We start from the raw sequence: 19,468 nt of genomic DNA on the forward strand, positions 1-19,468 counted from the left end.
AAAGAATGTTCCAAAAACCAGTAATACCCCCCCAACATAAGTCATGCAATATTGTAAAAACATGTTCTCATTTATTCTCTTAAAGCTATAGTGCGTAGTTTCTGTCTCCCCCTTAAGGAATTCTAAGTTATGAAAACAATTAGGTCAGTACATCATTCCCATGATGCAAGCCTTACGTGATTGTGCACAGCCCCAGCCCCTTCTCCACACAGTTGCTGGTAGCCAAGGAGGACACTAGCCAAGGAGGATTAAAACAACATGATGGACTCTTCAAAAGAGGTAATTACCTTCACTCGAGTTTCTGCGCAGGAATGACACCGGACGCTAGGCCTGCACGATATTTATTGCAATATGAAAAAGGACAAATTTTTAGAAGATTACATAAAGAGCTTTATTTGAAAATAATAAATTACTACTTGGGTGATTCAGTAGGGGAGTGCATCTACATAGAAAATAAAAATGGAACTTTTCTCTTTTGAATCATTCTTTGTTGAACTTTAATGTTTTAAAAACACCAAAGCAAGTAGTTGCTGTGACTAAAAATACTCATCTGAAGAGATTTTGAAGAGTAAAATTTGTCGGTTACACACACACTCACTCGCACACACAGACTCACATGACACCATTGTATTCATATAATACTATCCAGGCTAAAGTGAATGATATGAATAACATATACATGCGTGTTTGTTTGATAAATGTATCAACATTGAGTCTGATTGGTGGTTCGCTGTGCATGCAGAGACTGCATGTCACGCACTAACAACAAGAACACTTCAGTGTAAATGCCATTATCAGAAACAGAGTGCTGTTGTAGATTAGTGTTACGTTTCCAGTGATGCGGCTCCAAAACCGTAACGTTAGTTGGGACAGACGCCTTGCTTCTTTAGGCTAACTATATTAGCTTTAGCCAGGCTGGCAGCAGCTTTCTACAGTGGAAACTGTCCGGGAGACGTTGTGATAACATTGCTTTAATCACATGATTCAGTTCGTCTCTGCAGCAAACATAAAAGACTGACTACTGTACCTTCACTATCACTATCATCACTGTGTGACGGTGCTTTTCTACACACAGAGAGCCACAAACCCTGTCGGACTAACGTTACATTGCATACACACTCTGCCAACATGATCACCATGGATCCATTATATGACTTCCACGAGTCTGCTTATAGTCCCCCAGTGGCGAGAAATGGTGATAGTTGTAAACCGAGCCCTGGGGATCCTGCTCTGCCTTTTGAGAAAATGAAAGCTCAGATGTGCCAATCTGGAATCTTGGTTCTTGTGAGGTCATAAGGGGCAAGGTTATCTCCCCTTTCTCTGCTTTGCCCGCCCAGAGAATTTGGCCCACCCATGAGAGAGAGCCATCATGGCTTTCAAATAAACAAAAAGGCAGTCGGTCAAGGCCACACCCCCAGCTTCCAACTTGCCCCCTCCCTCCTCAAAAGCTACAGACTCAGAAATGGCACTTACTAAGAAAAGCTCATTGTGGGACTGGCTCTAGTGGCTGTAATTCTTCACCAAGGCTGTACTTTGTAATGGATAACTGTGGTCTGGGTTATCAGCCCCCTGAATTATAGTCAAAACTGCTTTCTTGGACATAACATACTGTAAGACATAATGACATTACTGCCTCACATCTACTAACATAAACAGCAGAGTTTGGCAAACAAGATTTCAAAATGTCTGAATCAGGATAAAGATAAATTTAGTTAACAACTATTCCTGTCCAAATGTATATTACTTCCATACAGTATTCTGCACAAGTACTGTATGTGTGCTCTAAATCAGGAGTGCGTTAGAACACAGGGCAGGATCTTAAACTAAAAACTTAAAGTTTAAATGAGAAAGTTATTTACATGCATTACTGGGCGTCCTCTACCGTAACAATGCATATAAAACATAGATTTTTATCTATTCTACTTTCTCATCTGTGAATTCACTGAATTGATTGGGCTTGGCAGCCAAATGCTTTCCAAGACCTGTGTTATGATTTCTATTGTTTTGTGACGCAGCAGAGTATAACTTTATATTACTATAGTTTTGATAATGTATTGTTTGATTTAAACTGATTTAGAGAAGAAGAAGAAAGCGAGCGATGCCGGTGTGATATTTCTTCATTTATGAACTAAATTTAATGGGCAATTGAAGAAGTGTTCTCCTGTCAGCAAACATTTATGCTGGCACTGGGAAGAGACAATAAAATGTGTGGCAAACAGACATCTCTTGATTGTGCTGTCGAAGATTATGTTGCATTCAGTTGGGGCCCTGGGCACTGATGGAGAACATTTTTAGCACGGATATTTTAACAATGTTTTTCTTCCCCAAACTTTATCAGACAGGCACAAAAAACATCTCATGTCCTCCCTGTCCTAGGGCTGGACGATGTGGAGAAAATCAAATATCACGATAGTTTTGACCAAATACCTAGGTATTGATACCACAACAATATTGTAGTGTTAACTATTGGTGCTTTCACGAAATATTTACACAATGATATTTTTGATAAGTAATCATCAGTAATGTGGATAAAATGACTAAGTGGGTAAAAGCAAATAATAGAACAGCTGACAACTTTACTATAATCACCTGGTCTTTCCAGCAGTGATTGAGAACAATCCGTGCCACTGTCAGGTCTCAGCTTTCCAAAGGGGGCGGTGCATGCAAGAATCTCTGCAGGGGGCCCAAACTTTTGCAGACACCATTTTTTAGTTTTCTGTTATTTAGAAAGTGTAAACGATGGAAATAAAATTATTTTTTTGGGACATATTATACGAATGTCTAATCTGTCATTTGATGCCTTTTGGAGATTTTTCCATCTTTTATTGCTTCTTTATGCACACTAATACAAAGTTTTACGTGATATCGTGATAAGAGTGATATGAGACTAGATATCGTCTTAAATTTTGGATATTATATATATATATATATATATATATATATATATATATATATATACAGTTTGGATATTATTTATATATATATATATATATATCTCCAAAATTTAAGACGATATCTAGTCTCATATCACGATATCGATATAATATCACTATAATGCCCAGCTCTACCTCCAGCCACGTTAGCATCTCCCCTCGGGCAGAGCGTACAGGCTTCCCCTAAGCGGGCTGGTTTTTGCCAACTCATCAAATACTGACGTTTGGTCAGTGGCCCTCAACATCAGATACAAGGCACCCTTTAGTGTCTGTATGGGAGTGCAGTGTGTACATACAGTACATAATGCCTCAATTTATTCAGACGTAAATGAGACATCATTGGATTTAGATTTGAAGATAAGAAGAAAGCGTTATTGTCATGATCCTGCTGTACAAGACAATATGACATTACGATGACACTGATATTAAAAACAGTCAAAAAAAGAGCAGTACTTAATGTGCAAATAAACAATGGCAGCAACACAAGATGCAAGCATGTTTCAGTAGCATTTGGCACCCTGTATTCCCTCCAAAGAAACATTGTTTGAGTGATTATTTCCAATACCTTTTAAAAGGTCAGCAGCTCCTTTGAAATAAGCAAGCCAGTCGTTACTTTTGAAGTTCACTGTATTGTAAAAACAATAGAAAGCCAGAATTTCCTTTATCCATCTTTTGAATTCCTGCCCACACAAAACACTCTCTGCAGGGGAGCGTAGCCTTTCTGGTGTGACAAAGGGAGTTACCATGGCGGTGACAGATAGTGGAGCTCCATTTTCGGATAACTGTCTGTTTGTGTTTCCTCTCTGTGCTGAGGTGCCAAATGAGGGCATTATGAAATTGCTTTTGTGTGATTTTGCGTTTGTGGTGACCCAGTTGATGAACAATAGGCAGAGGTCCAGAAAAACTGTCTCCAAACTCGTCTGCAGGCTCCCAAAAACACTCTCAGATAGGGATTTTATGTGTCCCCTGTAGCATGAAATGCATGCATTAGATCTTTTTATCTGCTCAACTTATGAGATTCCTGGTCGCTGTCAAATTGATAAAGAGACAGGGACTATATTCATGAAAATGTCTGAGGAACACTGAAGATTACGTTTTCCAGACAGCCATCAGAACAAAGCCCTTTTATCCATTTCATTTAACAGCATATACTATTCAAATCTCAAACTCTCCAACCTTTTATTCATTTTAAAATTTACAATTCCCGATTATATCAAGTAACAATGTATTTCAACACTTTGAGCACACAGTTATAACTGAAAAATACTCAGTAATAGGTCATGCCTTTGAATGTCATCCGACATTACAGATGAGCTTCTCTAATGCAGACGGATTTAAATATCAAACACAAAGACCAAAATATGACCCGCAGTATATCAGCTTTGAACACACAGGTACTATCAAAGGCAATAGCATTGATATAAATGAATACAAATATGAATAGACGTATAGTATATTATAGTCTTGATATGACCTTAGATTACAGTTTGCAAATTGCCAACTAAAATGTAAATATGAAGCATACAGTCAGGTCCATAAATATTGGGACATCAACACAATTCCAATCTTTTTGTCTCTATACACCACCACAATGGATTTGAAATGAAACAAACAAGATGTGCTTTATCTGCAGACTTTCAGCTTTAATTTGAGGGTATTTACATCCAAATCAGATGAACGGTGTAGGAATTACAACAGTTTGTATATGTGCCTGCCACTTTTTAAGGGACCAAAAGTAATGGGACAATTGGCTGCTCAGCTGTTCCATGGCCAGGTGTGTGTTATTCCCTCATTATCCCATTTACAAGGAGCAGATAAAAGGTCCACAGTTCATTTCAAGTCTGCTATTTGCATTTGGAATCTGTTGCTGTCAACTCTCAATATGAGATCTAAAGAGCTGTCGCTATCAGTGAAGCAAGCCATCATTAGGCTAAAAAATCTAAACAACCCCATCAGAGAGATAGCTAAAACATTAGGTGTGGCCAAATCAACTGTTTGGAACATTCTTAAAAAGAAAGAACGCACCGGTGAGCTCAGCAACACCAAAAGACCCGGAAGACCACGGAAAACCACTGTGGTGGATGACCGAAGAATTCTTTCCCTGGTGAAGAAAACACCCTCCACAACAGTTGGCCAGATCAAGAACACTCTCCAGGAGGTAGGTGTATGTGTGTCAAAGTCAACAATCAAGAGAAGACTTCCCCAGAGTGAATACAGAGGGTTTACCACAAGATGTAAACCATTGGTGAGCCTCAAAAACCGGAAGGCCAGATTAGAGTTTGCCAAACAACATCTAAAAAAGCCTTCACAGTTCTGGAACAACATCCTTTGGACAGATGAGACCAAGAACAACTTGTACCAGAGTGACGGAAAGAGAAGAGTGTGGAGAAGGAAAGGAACTGCTCATGATCCAAAGCATACCACCTCATCAGTGAAGCATGGTGGTGGTAGTGTCATGGCGTGGGCATGTATGGCTGCCAATGGAACTGGTTCTCTTGTATTTATTGATGATGTGACTGCTGACAAAAGCAGCAGGATGAATTCTGAAGTGTTTCGGGCAATATTATCCGCTCATATTCAGCCAAATGCTTCAGAACTCATTGGACGGCGCTTCACAGTGCAGATGGACAATAACCCAAAGCATACTGCGAAAGCAACCAAAGAGTTTTTTAAGGGAAAGAAGTGGAATGTTATGCGATGGCCAAGTCAATCACCTGACCTGGATCCGATTGAGCATGCATTTCACTTGCTGAAGACAAAACTGAAGGGAAAATGCCCCAAGAACAAGCAGGAACTGAAGACCGTTGCAGTAGAGGCCTGGCAGAGCATCACCAGGGATGAAACCCAGCGTCTGGTGATGTCTATGCGTTCCAGACTTCAGGCTATAATTGACTAGAAAGGAGTTGCAACCAAGTATTAAAAAGTGAAAGTTTGATTTATGATTATTAATCTGTCCCATTACTTTTGGTCCCTTAAAAAGTGGCAGGCACATATACAAACTGTTATAATTCCTTCACCGTTCATCTGATTTGGATGTAAATACCCTCAAATTAAAGCTGAAAGTCTGCAAATAAAGCACATCTTGTTTGTTTCATTTCAAATCCATTGTGGTGGTGTATAGAGCCAAAAAGATTGGAATTGTGTTGATGTCCCAATATTTATGGACCTGACTGTATATGGGGTATCAATAAAATACATCCCGGGTTCTGAGTAGGACTGCATTATTAATCGTTATAAAATTGCGTTCTCGATTCACCCCTGTTCACGATTTAATTTTTAAAGGAGGATAAGATTTTTTTCTTTTTTACAAATGCTACTACTTACTTCTGTCAGTTTTAAACAGACCGTATAAAATAGGTCTTAAAGTGGTCCCAATCGTGGCAGAGAATCGTGATATCAATTTTAAGCTAAAAAAATTGTGATTGTAATCTAAAGGGCCATCCATTTAAATTTTTGTCATAGTTCCCTACTTTTGCTTGTACTGAAATTAGAAAAATAGAAGACTTACCCAGTTGATTGTTGTGGATGACATGCATATCATCTTGGCTCTAAAAAGAGAGAAAGACTTCAATAATTACAGAAACAAAATTATCTTTAAACACATCTTCAAATAATGACCTACATACATACACGTTCATGTTCTTACAAAGATGGAGAAATTGTCTTAAAATGGCTTGAGTGAAGATGCTTAGTTTCAGCTAAATACTCCACTTCATCTTCCTAATTACTAATTAAGACTCAGTGATACTAAATAGGGAAAGCCCTATGGGTTATTTGTAGTAATAATGGGTGATACCCCACATCATTAGTCCTTTCTAATTGTGTGGGTTTTGTGCCTGCAGCGTTTAGGCTCTGAGAATTTGGCTCAACTAAGGCGTTCAACACAGTTACACCTCCACGCGGAAGACCATGGAGGGATGAGTAAATCAATCAAAAGATGCGCGAACTTTGAAGAGCCGTCTTTTACCTCCATCTTTCAGAGGAAACCTTTCAGTCTTGGGAGAAAGCGAGAACATACGAGTATGGCTGTTTCCACAAGTCTAGAGCAAGAATGGCAGAGTATTTATAGATAATGACAAACCGAGGCCTGTTTTGATTTATGACTTCCGAAGACTAACAATCATTCTACTGGCAAGCTGCTGGAGCCTTCAGAGAGCTTAACTAAGTCATAAATTCACTTTCACTGGGTGTGGTGCTGTGGTTACAGGAAATCACAGCAGTTTGGTGTCAGTCCTGTAAACCAGTCTATAGGCAACTCACTATATCAGCACATTTGGAGTGCTTGCAATTTTCATACAGTAATGGAGAACAACCTATTTTAACAATTTCCTGCCAATGAACACCTTCTTTATAATGTCATGACTACAAATCGTTTATTTTTGGTTTGTTTTCTGCACTTTCTATCTTTCCTATTTTATATATATATATATATATATATATATATATATATATATATATATATATATATATATATATATATATATAAAATATAGGTCCAGAATTTGGGAAAGCATCACACGTATTTTCACATGTACAAGTATAGTAATAGCAGAAGTTATGCGCAGTGAGGAATCATGCATATATGAGGCGTTCTGTCTTGTCTTTATTTTCTCAGGTGATCAGAGTTAAAGGCAAATATATGCACACGCAGGCGAGATCATATTAGGGTGATTTAATTCAGTGGGTACAAGACATCAGCTTAATTGGACTCAGTAGCATTAGTCATGCCCGTAAGGTTTCTGTCTCATCATATCACACACTACTCCTCTGAAATCATTTCCTCAGCTGGAGAGAGAGAGCACCTCAAGGAAAAAAAGAAATACTCCTAAAACAAATTTGTCTGGTTGAATATGGTACTTGTGACAGAAAAGTGGCAGGTGCAAAGTTTTTTTTTCTCCCTCTCCTCCGGTCCAACCTACTCTCAGGCAGTGAGGAAACAGAAAAATCACAAAAGACAAAAAATTCACCGTCAAACTTAATGAATCGAGATCTCCAGTGTGATGAATTAACTGGCCGATGAACATTCCTCTATATATGTGTGTGTGTGTGTGTGTGTGTGTGTGTGTCTACTACATGAATTTCCATGACCCTACTGTAGATAAGACCTAATGTTTGATGACAGGTTTTAAATGAGGCTTAATGAGAAATCTCCAAATCTGACCGAACTGTAGATAACCCGACTCTGTTATACATCAATATGTAATGTTGTGTAAGTTATTTCGTAATGAGCTGTTGTAATATAAAGGCTGTGTTTAGTCCTCAAAAAAAAGACAGCTTTCTCATTCATTTCAATTTGAGCACTATTTTTGGCACAGGCTGTCTCCTAATGCAGCTGCCACAGGCTCATCTGGCAATAGTTGAAGCTGGCTCAGCTTTTCCACATGATCCAGGGGCATTGCTTTGGTCAGTCAGTTACATGCAAGTGCACAGTCTTTGTTACTCATTACTGATCACGTAGCGATCACTGTGGAGGATAAATTGTTGCTGGGATAACTTTACAAAATTGTAAAATCTTGTCTGACAGTATTTATACTTATTTTTGCTTTCCTACATTTTATTTTTTACCATGGACCCTTTGCATTTACAAGTGATCATTTTCAGAAGATAGAGATTGAAATATCATGGAATGATGTCAAATTATCTTCATTCAGCTTAATCAATAGAAGTAAAACCCAGGCAAAACACACACACACACACACACACACACACACACACACACACACCTTATATTTATAAAATACTTTGTGTGGTTAATTAAAAAGTCCTGGACAAGTTTCTATCATTATCCTTGGTGTTTACACACAAATATTATAGACACAATCTATGATAACAATGTTAACAACCTGGTAACAACAAGATGAATGTTCCAAAAATGTACTTATCGGCCCTTTAACAAAATACTTTTCTTTTTTAAATCGATCTCCTTGACCACACAAAAAACCCTGCAGTTTAAGCGACACCAGGGCTACAAATCGTTCACTGTGTAAATGATCCAATATTCTGCGGAAGAGTGAACTCAGATCAGGTTGAACATCATTTGCCATTATTGAGAGACAAATTATTGTCAGCTCGCAGAACCTGGCTCTTTTTGGCCTTCTATGCTCCTACACGCAGGTAACGCACTCTTTAATCCCATCTGACAGCCGGCTGTCAGCCATTTGCAGCGGGAATCAGACACCCATAGGTGTTAAAAAGGAATTGCTATGAGTCTACACTGGCTATCTAAACGGGTAAGTTTCAACATGCCTTGAGCACTTTTGTTCAGTGGCCCCTCAGCATCGTTGCAGACTGACAGAAAGATTGTGCCTCGTGTGGTTTAACCTCAGAACTACGGCAGCACAGCGGCTAAGGTTTTCTCGGCTGAGGTGCACGTGGGTAAACTCCTTGAGAGCAATGCACAACCTACTTAATGGGATAGTTATGTAATAAAGGACACCCACAAAGCCAACCATTTCAGCCCTGCCTTTGATTTGAATGCTCTTTACACACACACACACACACACACACACACACACACACACACACACACACACACACACACACACACACACACACACACGGCAGAGCTCCTGCCCCCTGCTACATCTCTCAATCCCTAGGGCACAAGCGCTCCACTGATGTCAGTGACCTGTCAGGTCCCATTAGCTTTCTGTTCACTGATGGAAGGCATGATTCAAGGTTGCAGGATTGTCTGATACTTGGCATGTGAGGAAAATGTGTGATGTTTGCAGAAGCAGGCTGTCTAGAAAGCACCTGGCGTACCTAAGGACAGCATTATTCATGTGTCCCCCTCCATATTTACATCAACTGAGGAATGAAATGATTTGTTGGTAAAATGCAAATTGCCAGCTTGATTTTGAGGAGGCTTTCAGATCTATTGAGCGGTTAAAGAATTAAAATGTCTTTTGTATTGCTCCTCCATGACAGGGTGCCAAACAAACTGACAGATTAAAATGTTATTCAATAGTAGCAAGCTAAAGCTCTTAATGTGCGATGACTTAAAGACTTGGACTGTCTGCTGCGTTGAACATCAGCAGGCAACTCTTGCCAGATTTTTCTTCTTCTTTCTTTTTCTGCATTCTGTTGACTTCAATTGGAAATTAGGAGGGGAAAAGGTAAACTGTTATGTAACTTTTAGAAGTCAACACGCCAACTTTTTTAAGCCAAGTGGCGATCCGCGTGTATCTCTACGCTCTATACAGTGGACGTAAACATAGACCACTATTACCCATCTAAATTATTTTACATCTATGAGTTAAAGGTTTGTGTATGTGTTCTAGGTTTGTGTGGCGTGAAGGGGCTACAACTTACATTTCAGTGTGATGTAATTGAATGAATCTTGCAAACAACTTCAAATGGCACATTTTTTCCTTAAAGACGCCCTTCTTTTCTGACCCCTCTCTTTGTATACCAGACTACAATGGATACTTGGAAAAAAATCAGGCATATAAAAGTGAGAGAGACTAATGTTGCTGGATTTAAATTTCACATTTGCAAGGTAATGTAATCAGCAGGATAAATTACAATCGGCAGGATATTTAACTCCTGTATGCAGGGTTTTATCTAAAGCTCAAATCGGTCACAGAGGTTTTTGATCTGCAGACACAAGCCCCATTTGGAATAAAAGGCTCTTTGCGGTCAAGAATATAGTCGTTTTCCTGAATGCTGATTTTTCTTTAATTCTTTTTAAGATTATGTTTGGGCATTTGAGGCCTTTATTTATTAGAACAGCTGAAGACATGAAAGGGGAGAGAGGAGGGGAATTAAATACAGCAAAGGGCTGCAGGTCGGAGTCGAACCCACGGCCACAGCGTTGAGGAGAAAACCTCTGTAAATGGGGGCGCACTCTACCAGGTGGGCTACCCAGGCGCCCCAGCATCCTGATTGTCTATGCTCATGTTTGAGCTGCCTTCTCTAGTTCATCAGCCACATCACTCTATATGGTGTAGTTGCCTGGACAACAATGGAACTGTATGTTATTTAGAGTGTGTGGTATTATTTCTGTATCTTTAAAAGTTTCTCCTTCTCTTTAATTCAGGTCTACTTGTGTCAGTATCAATACCCCTCTTTGTGTGTTCTTCTATAAAGTTGATAGGTTAGTGGTAAGTAGTGGTCTGTAATGTATACGTTTCATCCATTTTAGAAACTCTCACACAGTTCATCAGGGACACTCTCAGTTAGTTAGAAGACTGTACGCAGAGGGATTCAGTATGTTTTGCTAAGCACCGGAAAAAAAAAAAACAGAGGCGACCAAACCACACAAAATTGTTGATAGTCGTCCAAATCTGGTTGCCTGGGACAACGGGGCGACAGTTACTTTCAAGCCCTGCTGTGGAAGTAATTTGGTTTCACAGTATGCTCCCTGGCCTCCACATAAGATGGCTGATAGATATTTTTCGTCGGATTTTAAATGATAAAAATAAAACTCTTCTTTACAATAAAGAAATAAAGTTGGGTTACAAATGAAAAACATTACTCCAGCTTTAATGCTTCAGTTATCTGGACTATATCTCAGTATTTTGGTTTATCTGAACTGTTTGCAAAAGCAAACACTCAAAGTAAATTAAAATAGTTGGCACAATTTATAAAAAAGTGGTTTCCAAAACCTCTCTCTTTTTTTTTTTTAAATCAAGGGGGGTTTGGGCCTCACAAACAGAAAAACAACTCATCATTTCAGTTGGAATACTAATTTAGATGAAATTTGTCTTTGCTGATACAACATACATACTGTATCTGCTCTGTAAATAACTTTTCCTGTGTTTTCCTTTAAGTGGGCGTCTCCTAGTTTTGCACATATTTGGCGCAAAACCTTTCTGATGACCCATCTACGTTGACAACCTTCTTTGATACATTGAATCTTTCATAAAAGCAACAAGCGTTCTGTCATTGGCTGAACAGACGGACACACTCAGCCAACACTACAACCTTTTAATTATATTAATATCTGTTTTGAATGCCAAAAGGGACTGTACTGATATTAAGAGATAACTTCACCTCGACGAGTAATATCACCCGGTTTTAATATCACGAGATCTCATGACACCTCTAGCATTTTCGTTGAAGGTATGCCATTTATTTGAATGTTAACTGTGCACTGCTTCAGAAGGAACAGAGCAAAGTACACAGTTCATAACTTGTTAATACCTGCTAGTTTTTGCTAGCCAGCTGTTACCATGTGGCATATACTGTAGCTTGAATATTGAATTTTCCCAGACTTTTGCAACTCTAGCCTTTTCCAAATAATATGGCTCCAGAAATGATAATGATGATGGATGCTGGAGAGTGAGTACCGCTGATAAGTAGTTTTTGTCCAGTTTGAGTGGAACCTCCAGGTGCACACTGCTAACATTCATGTAGATTTGCAACCCCAGAAAAAGATTGTTTTTTTCTGCCGAGATAAGGTCACTGCAGAGGAGTTGAGGCAGTGATTCTGACATCACTCACATTTCACTTCTTGAGCTTGATTTTCTGCCCAACAACTGCTCAAGGTAATGAGATGCTGGAGAATAAGAAAAGCTCTTATGCATATTGTGACAGCTATTTAGGCAGCACAGATGAAAGCTTGAAAACAAATCTTTGCAAAATGATGATTGACAGAAAGCATGCCAACGTGCAAACAGAGAAGACAGTATTCTCCAATTAGACATCATGACTTTAATGGAGTGTGTCATGAAGGAAGGCAGCAGCTATTTTCTTTCAAAACTGGTCATTAAGCCAACAACTGAAAAGCACTTACAAATCAGTGCAATCTATACAGTGCTGAAGATCTCTGCTCAAAAACAAAGGGTGGAAAATACATGAACACAATCCCTTATGTGGATTACAAGTTTACACTAGCATTATTCTGGCATAATTTGGAATTGAAATACATGTGCTGTTCCTGTCACCTCCTGCAAAACCTTAAGATAAACCAAAAAACATGTTTGCATTATGGACCTTTGTCAAGCTACCATTTAGCCTGGAAAACAAATATAAAATAACTCAATGACTCACACAGATCAGCACTTTAAATTACTTCTGCTGAACTGCTTATGTTCTTATGTGCGTCGTATCACTGGTTGTTGCATTTTCCCCACATCTAGGGACATTGCCTGAAGGCAAAGTTGCCCCTTTACGAATAGAGCTTCCTGTTGTGGCGCTGCATTTTTTTTTTAAAAGTGTCCTGCATCTTGGGACGACCCGAATGGTGGAAAGGTGACAGGAAAATTAACAAGTTGAAGTTTTTCATTGGCATTGCAGGACCCTCAGCAGGAAGTGCGTAAATAATTTCTCAGTGTCATCCTCTCACTGTTTGGAGTCCTCTGAGTGCATGAGATAATTTCTGCACACATTAGCAAACTAATAGTAGACTTGTTGTGTAGGCTTGAAGCCCTGAAGCGGCAGATAATTACGCCACGGTACCTGTGCTTGCCTCCGTCAACTTCTCCAAGTCATCCTAGGTTCATACTGATGCCAGTCATCAGAAGCTGCAGGCTGTTTTTAAAGGAGGAGGGGGAAGAGGATTCTAAAACATGTTCTGTATGCAAGCCACGGTGAGACAACCACTGAATATTACACTTTAATGTTTACTGCTGCAACCATGTGTCCTGCTTTACATATCATAAGCCTTTTGTAGCAATGCTATTGATAAAAAGCAAAGCTTGTAACCTTTCAAATCCTGCCTGCACACCAAGACAGATGATCATCTTTTCCTCCACCGTTAGAGAGCAAACAATAAGCCGTGGGTTGCAGAATCACACCGAAAACATCAATTTTACCCATTACACACCCACACACCACACCACACACACACACCCCACTAAACAACCCCTTCTAAACAACTCGGCAAAGTTGAAAGAAATATCAAGTTGGATGTGTAGAACAGCTGAGGTACTTTATGGCTGTTGGCCACTCAAGTTCCTAAGAACCAAACCTCAGACATTTTTGATATTTTTTTAAGACACTTGAGAAAAATATCTTTGTTACCGTGGAGGATAGAGCCTGACAAATAAAGGATTTTTATGCCAAACGGATTGGTTATTTAAAAATCCGATATGCCGATTTACATTAAAAAAAAAAAATCAAAAAGAAAATCCAGAAATGCGTAACAAAACAGATTTCCCTAACGTTAGTTATTTGTAGTTAATTATGAGTTCTCACTAAAATATGATAAGTTTGTTTGAATGTCACAACAGAACAGAGGAACATCAACATATACTAAAGTTCTGATAAGAAAAATGTTTAAATACAAACTTTAGATATGAAACTTAAAGTCCTTTGTACAAAAACACAATCACAAAAAATGAAATTGTACAGCGCCCTCTGGTGGACACATTATGCAACGCCAACGCTCATAACATGGTTGACCGTCCGTTTTTATTTCATAAATATTCATTTATCAGAATCTTTTTTAATTTTTTTTATTTTATTCGCTATTATAAATGCAGATACCGATAGATCAGCAAATGCCTAATATGGGCCGATAATATCGGCCCGCCCATTTATCGGTAGTTGGATAGACATATTTTTTTGAGATTGGTCCTAAACACAAAAAATAATTAATGGTTGATCTGGATCTTGGATAGGATTTCATTGAGTTGTATGTAAACAATATTTGCTGATTTGTTGTAACAAATCGGTTTTAAGCTCCACCGACAAGGCCCCACATAGACTGGGACTTTTTTGTGAAGGCAACAGTCCTCTGTGCAAAGAGCAATACTGAATAGCTTTATTCAGCAACTATTTTACTTTTTAAAAAATAAATCAAGTGTGTTAATTTTAGAATCTGTTCATTTATAAGTATGCAAATGACTGCCCGGCCATGACTTTCCATGGCTAAACTGGAGCGCTTTCATGGCCTACAAAATTGTATTTCTCTCTAATTTGTTAATGTTGTTGTTCGGCTTGCGAGATCTGAAACGGGGCCACAGCCTGGTTTCCACTCTACAGGAGGGCTTGGTGAAAGAAAACACACAACAAATATTACAGAGTACACATGTCTGATACAAGGTGTAAAACCCACTTTGGCCCTAATCTCTGGCTGGGAAACGCCTCTAAAAATAATAATATTAAAAAATGGAAATGCCTGTGAATGCATTAAGAGACATGGGGCATGTGGGGAAGAGTGAAGGAGACGAACTACTGCTGTGTTCCCGTGGTAACTAGGCAACACCCCCCACAAGCTCTACAAAACAAAGCAGCCACATATCAGGGTAAAGAAGGGAGGAGTGGACCAAAAAAATAGGGTTTTCGGATGCTTTTCATGTAAGAGTTTAGACAAAAATGAACTTCACAACGATTTTATAATGTCTATAGACATTTTAGACTCAGACTTTTATTACTGATTTCCACTGTTGCAAAAGACTGTTGCTCTTTTTCATTCCTTTAATGGGTTTTTTCTCTTGAATGAATGAATGTCATTTTAATCTTTGCTTTATCACTCCGACAGGCAGCTGTCCCTAATCGTTCTTTTATAGGAAAGAAAAAAACAATTTGAGATTGTGTGAGACAGTATCCTTTCTCAAAAGGCACACTGGTAATGTGGCACATATATTTTAGGGAAAGACAAAAGGACTTGAGCCAAAATCATTGTGTGCGTCTCACAAGCAATCTTCACAGAAAATAAATTGTTTCAGGTGGTTTAGCTAATGACATTTACTGCCTAACACCATTTACAAGAATATGAGAAAAATGAAAAAGTGACAAAGCAAACGGGTGAAACTTCCTCTGCAGGGAAAGAAGCGGCTGACATAAGTAAAAACCAGGACAGTAATTTCCCATTTTTGTGATGCTAAGCACCTCTGCCGGGAGACTTACTGTCAACATATTCTCACACCGATGAGAAGTAGAGCAACAGAACATGTTAATTATTTATCGAGCAGCAACTGCAGACTCGGAAAATGCAACAGCAAGAAAATCATGTCATACCGGAGGATACAGCGAATAGATTTGTATGGGCGAGCAAATTAATCTTCTGATGTGGAGGACAATAATCAATTTGTTTAAAAACAAACAAAAAACATGGTTATTAATTTCAGCTGTTCAGGTAATTAAGGCTTTGAAAGGTCCCATGGCATAAAAACAAATCACTTTATGAGGTTTATCCAACATTAATATGCGTTCCCCCAGCCGCCCTATGGTCCCCTAGTAGCTAGAAATGGTGATAGGGGTAAACCGACCTGGGTATCCTGCTCTGCCTTTGAGAAAATAAAAGCTCAGGTGAGCCGATCTTGCTCCTTATGAGGTCATAGGGGGCAAGGTTACCTCCCCTTTCTCGGCTTTGCCCACCTCGAGAATTTGGCCCGCTCACGAGAAAGAGAGAGACATCATGGCATCACAACAAACAAAGCGTGGGAGTCGTTCAAGCTGAACCCCCAGGCTCCACCTTGCCCCGCCTACACTATCTCCATAAAATTGGCATAAAATTGACTTTTGGGGACATAATTTGAAATTGGGAAAAATTTGACGTTGGAAAAAAGCTTACAAATTGCAATGTTTATAATCTCAATAATATCGTATCGTGACATAAGTAATGTGATTGTTTCTTACCTGTGAACCTTTTCCTGAGCTGCCAGCAGAAAAGTTGATAAGAACTGTAAAAATAGAACAGGGAAAAATTATGTTATTTTAGACATGTTACAAAGCAGTGACTCCTTTTAAACTGAACCTTAATCTGTCTCCTATTTTTATCTATCTATCTATCTATCTATCTATCTATAAGCTACCGTACACAGGCAGGGATAAACAAAACAACGCGCTTTGGGTTATTATATTTGAAAAAAGATTTACAATAATTAATTTAATAAAATATGATAAAACAATTATCCCTCAGACCTCATCTCCTTTGTTATGTAGGATCTCTGACAGTACCATTCATCTATTTCAAGTTTGTAATTAGAGCCCAGAGAGATTCTATCCAATTACATTGCCATCGATTCTGAGGTGAGAAATTCTCCTCAGAAAGATTCCCAGGATTTCAAATCAATACGTCAAAAACAGCGGTTTTCTCCAAGAACAAATTCATACAGCTATGCTCATGTGCTAGGTATACATCAAATTATTCTGCCACCAATCAACACCACTAAGCTTTAAATAAGACTTTAATTAGGTAATAGAACCGAGAAGAGACATTTCCCCTTGACGTTTTGCAGCAGCCATTAGAAGGCAACTTGTTGATTAAAACCTATAGAGCAGCAATGTTTTATAAAAAATTATTAAGTTGAAATTCCTGCTGTAGCATTATATCCAACATACAAACAAAACGTCCAATATATAAGATGGTACACATACATCTGACCCAATCAGTAATGCAGTCATTTGGTCAGATTGCAAGGAAATCCTGTTCTTAAATTATTTAAAGAGCTGATATAACTTCAAAACCCTTCAGTGTGTAAAGCCTGGAGTAAAGCCACCAATTCAGAACAAATGAACAGCATAATGAACCTAATTATTTTAGTCATGAAAGCACCAAAAAACAACAATGGATGCAAACCAGGTTTTACAATTTGCCAACCAAGCCAACGAAATATTATTTCTGCATGTTTATTGCAAAATGGGAGACATACAACATGCCTTTAAAATAACAGGAAAATACCCACATTGAAAGGTAATGATTACAGCTAAGGTATTAACTGATTTTCAAAGAAATATGTACACAGAATCGTCATTCGGCATGAAAATGTCCCTTTATGTGTTTTTTTAACATTAATATGAGTTCCCCGAGCCTGCCTATGGTACCCCAGTGGCTAGAGATAGCGATTGGTGTAAACTGAGTCCTTGGTATCCTGCTCTGCCTTTGAGAAAATTCTCAAAGGCTCAGATGGGCCAATCTGGAATCTTGCCCCTAATGAGTTCATAAGGGTCAAGGTTACCTCCCCTTTCTCTGCTTTGCCCGCCAAGAGAATTTGGCCCACCCATGAGAGAAAGACATCATGGCTTTCAAACGCGCAAAGTGGCAGTTGGTCAAGGTCACATACCACCCAGGTTTGTGGAAATAAAAGCCTAAAATGCCCCAAAAAATAATCTTTAAAAGTAGTGTACACACAATATAATCTAAATGTGTAATATAATACAAAACAATAAGTAATAATATAATGATTATTGCATGATATTTTTTTTGCATCGTATTTTTCAAACCACAAGAAAAACATGTTTTCCATGAAAACTGTCATAAATATAGCACAAGGTATAAAATAAATATACAAAATGGTAGAAAAAGTGAAACAATTGAAACAGACTTAGAATTGCACAACAGAGCTAGCCCAGAAATCTAGATGCACCCTAGCGGCAGCAAATGTAATTTGCAGCCAGGGTCAGTGAGCCGGAAAAAACAAATTCTGGTCAGGCCAATCACATCGTGTATAGAGTCAGTGGGCGGGCTTAACATAAGGACGGCAGAGTTGCGGGTTGCGATGGTTCCGCATAGCCAGAAAGACATGAGGCGGGAGGCATGAGACAGGAGGTCTCCAGGCTGCAGCCATACCCGATTCCACAACTCTGGAAGACTTAGCACGGAAGTCATTCTAAAAAAAAAAAAAAAAGGCAGATGTGTTTAGAGTTTTGCCGACTAGATACGGCAAAGATTAAATCTTTAAAAAAAAAAGATTAAACTAGAGCAACCAGTGTTGCTCTAGTTGATTGTAGCGCTATCCTATTGCGTGCAGAGGGAATGTGAAAGACAACCGTTTATCCCGCCCCTCGGATTGAGCCCTGCCTATGGCGAGTTCCCAGACCCAACATCTAGATGTGGGTCTGGCTGGTCAGGCTACAACAGAGCTGTAAAAAGCAGGAACAGTGTCAGCTGATTGAAAATACTTACAGGAAGAGGGTTCCAAAGCTAATATTAGCAAGCAGGCCTAACTTAATTGTTCAGATAATTCTGACACCACATGAATGCAGCACACGTTTGCATTACACTCCCTCCTTTTATATCAGTAACAAAACAAAAAAAACTAACCAAAGTCAGACTTATAACACATTATTATCAAATTTCTAATGCAACACAAAATCTGATTCAGCAAATCACGAGCTCCGTAGAGCAAGTAGATTACGTTGACATTTGGCATCACACAAAGCTTCCTACAGGATATATGTTCCCATTACATTCTGCAACAGACTTCCCATCTTTTCATGGCTCACCCCAGAGAGGGAGAAGTAGAGACACAGAAAGGGAGAGGGGAAGTAACTCCCAACATAATGTCAGTAGTGCTGATGGGAGCACCTCCATCTCATCGCCTGCTCAGCCTGCATAATCAAGTCTGTTGTTTCCAACCGTGTTTTCAATTGTGCAACCAAGGCGAACAAGCATGATTTCGTTTTGGAAACTGCAAATCATTTTACCTGCTGAAAGATATAAATGGTTTTGCTGAAAGCTTTTCAACAAGCTTTTCAATTAACATTGTCTTTGTACCTAAAGAAGATGTCCAATGCAATTAGCAAGGAAACACTGTGCTCGTAACCATGGGGAGGTAATCAGGTTGGAATAGGTGTACAAAGAAAATAGGCTATGCACAGTGGGTACATGGCCTATTTAACAGGACTACAATCTCTCATTGTTC

At 38.9% G+C, this 19,468-nt stretch overlaps 1 protein-coding gene across 1 annotated transcript in view; it reads right to left on the minus strand.

Moving 5' to 3' along the window:
• Positions 1–19,468, minus strand: part of b3glcta (beta 3-glucosyltransferase a) — a 69,456-nt gene that overhangs the window by 41,599 nt on the left and 8,389 nt on the right. The window contains exons 2-3 of the mRNA XM_034867278.1: positions 16,461–16,504; positions 6,442–6,481 (exon numbers count right to left, since the gene is read on the minus strand). Coding sequence (XP_034723169.1) covers positions 6,442–6,481; positions 16,461–16,504 — 84 coding nt within the window. The remainder of the gene's footprint in view (positions 1–6,441; positions 6,482–16,460; positions 16,505–19,468) is intronic.

This window comes from Etheostoma cragini, chromosome 3, assembly GCF_013103735.1.
Source record: "Etheostoma cragini isolate CJK2018 chromosome 3, CSU_Ecrag_1.0, whole genome shotgun sequence".
Taxonomy (NCBI): Eukaryota; Metazoa; Chordata; class Actinopteri; order Perciformes; family Percidae; genus Etheostoma; species Etheostoma cragini.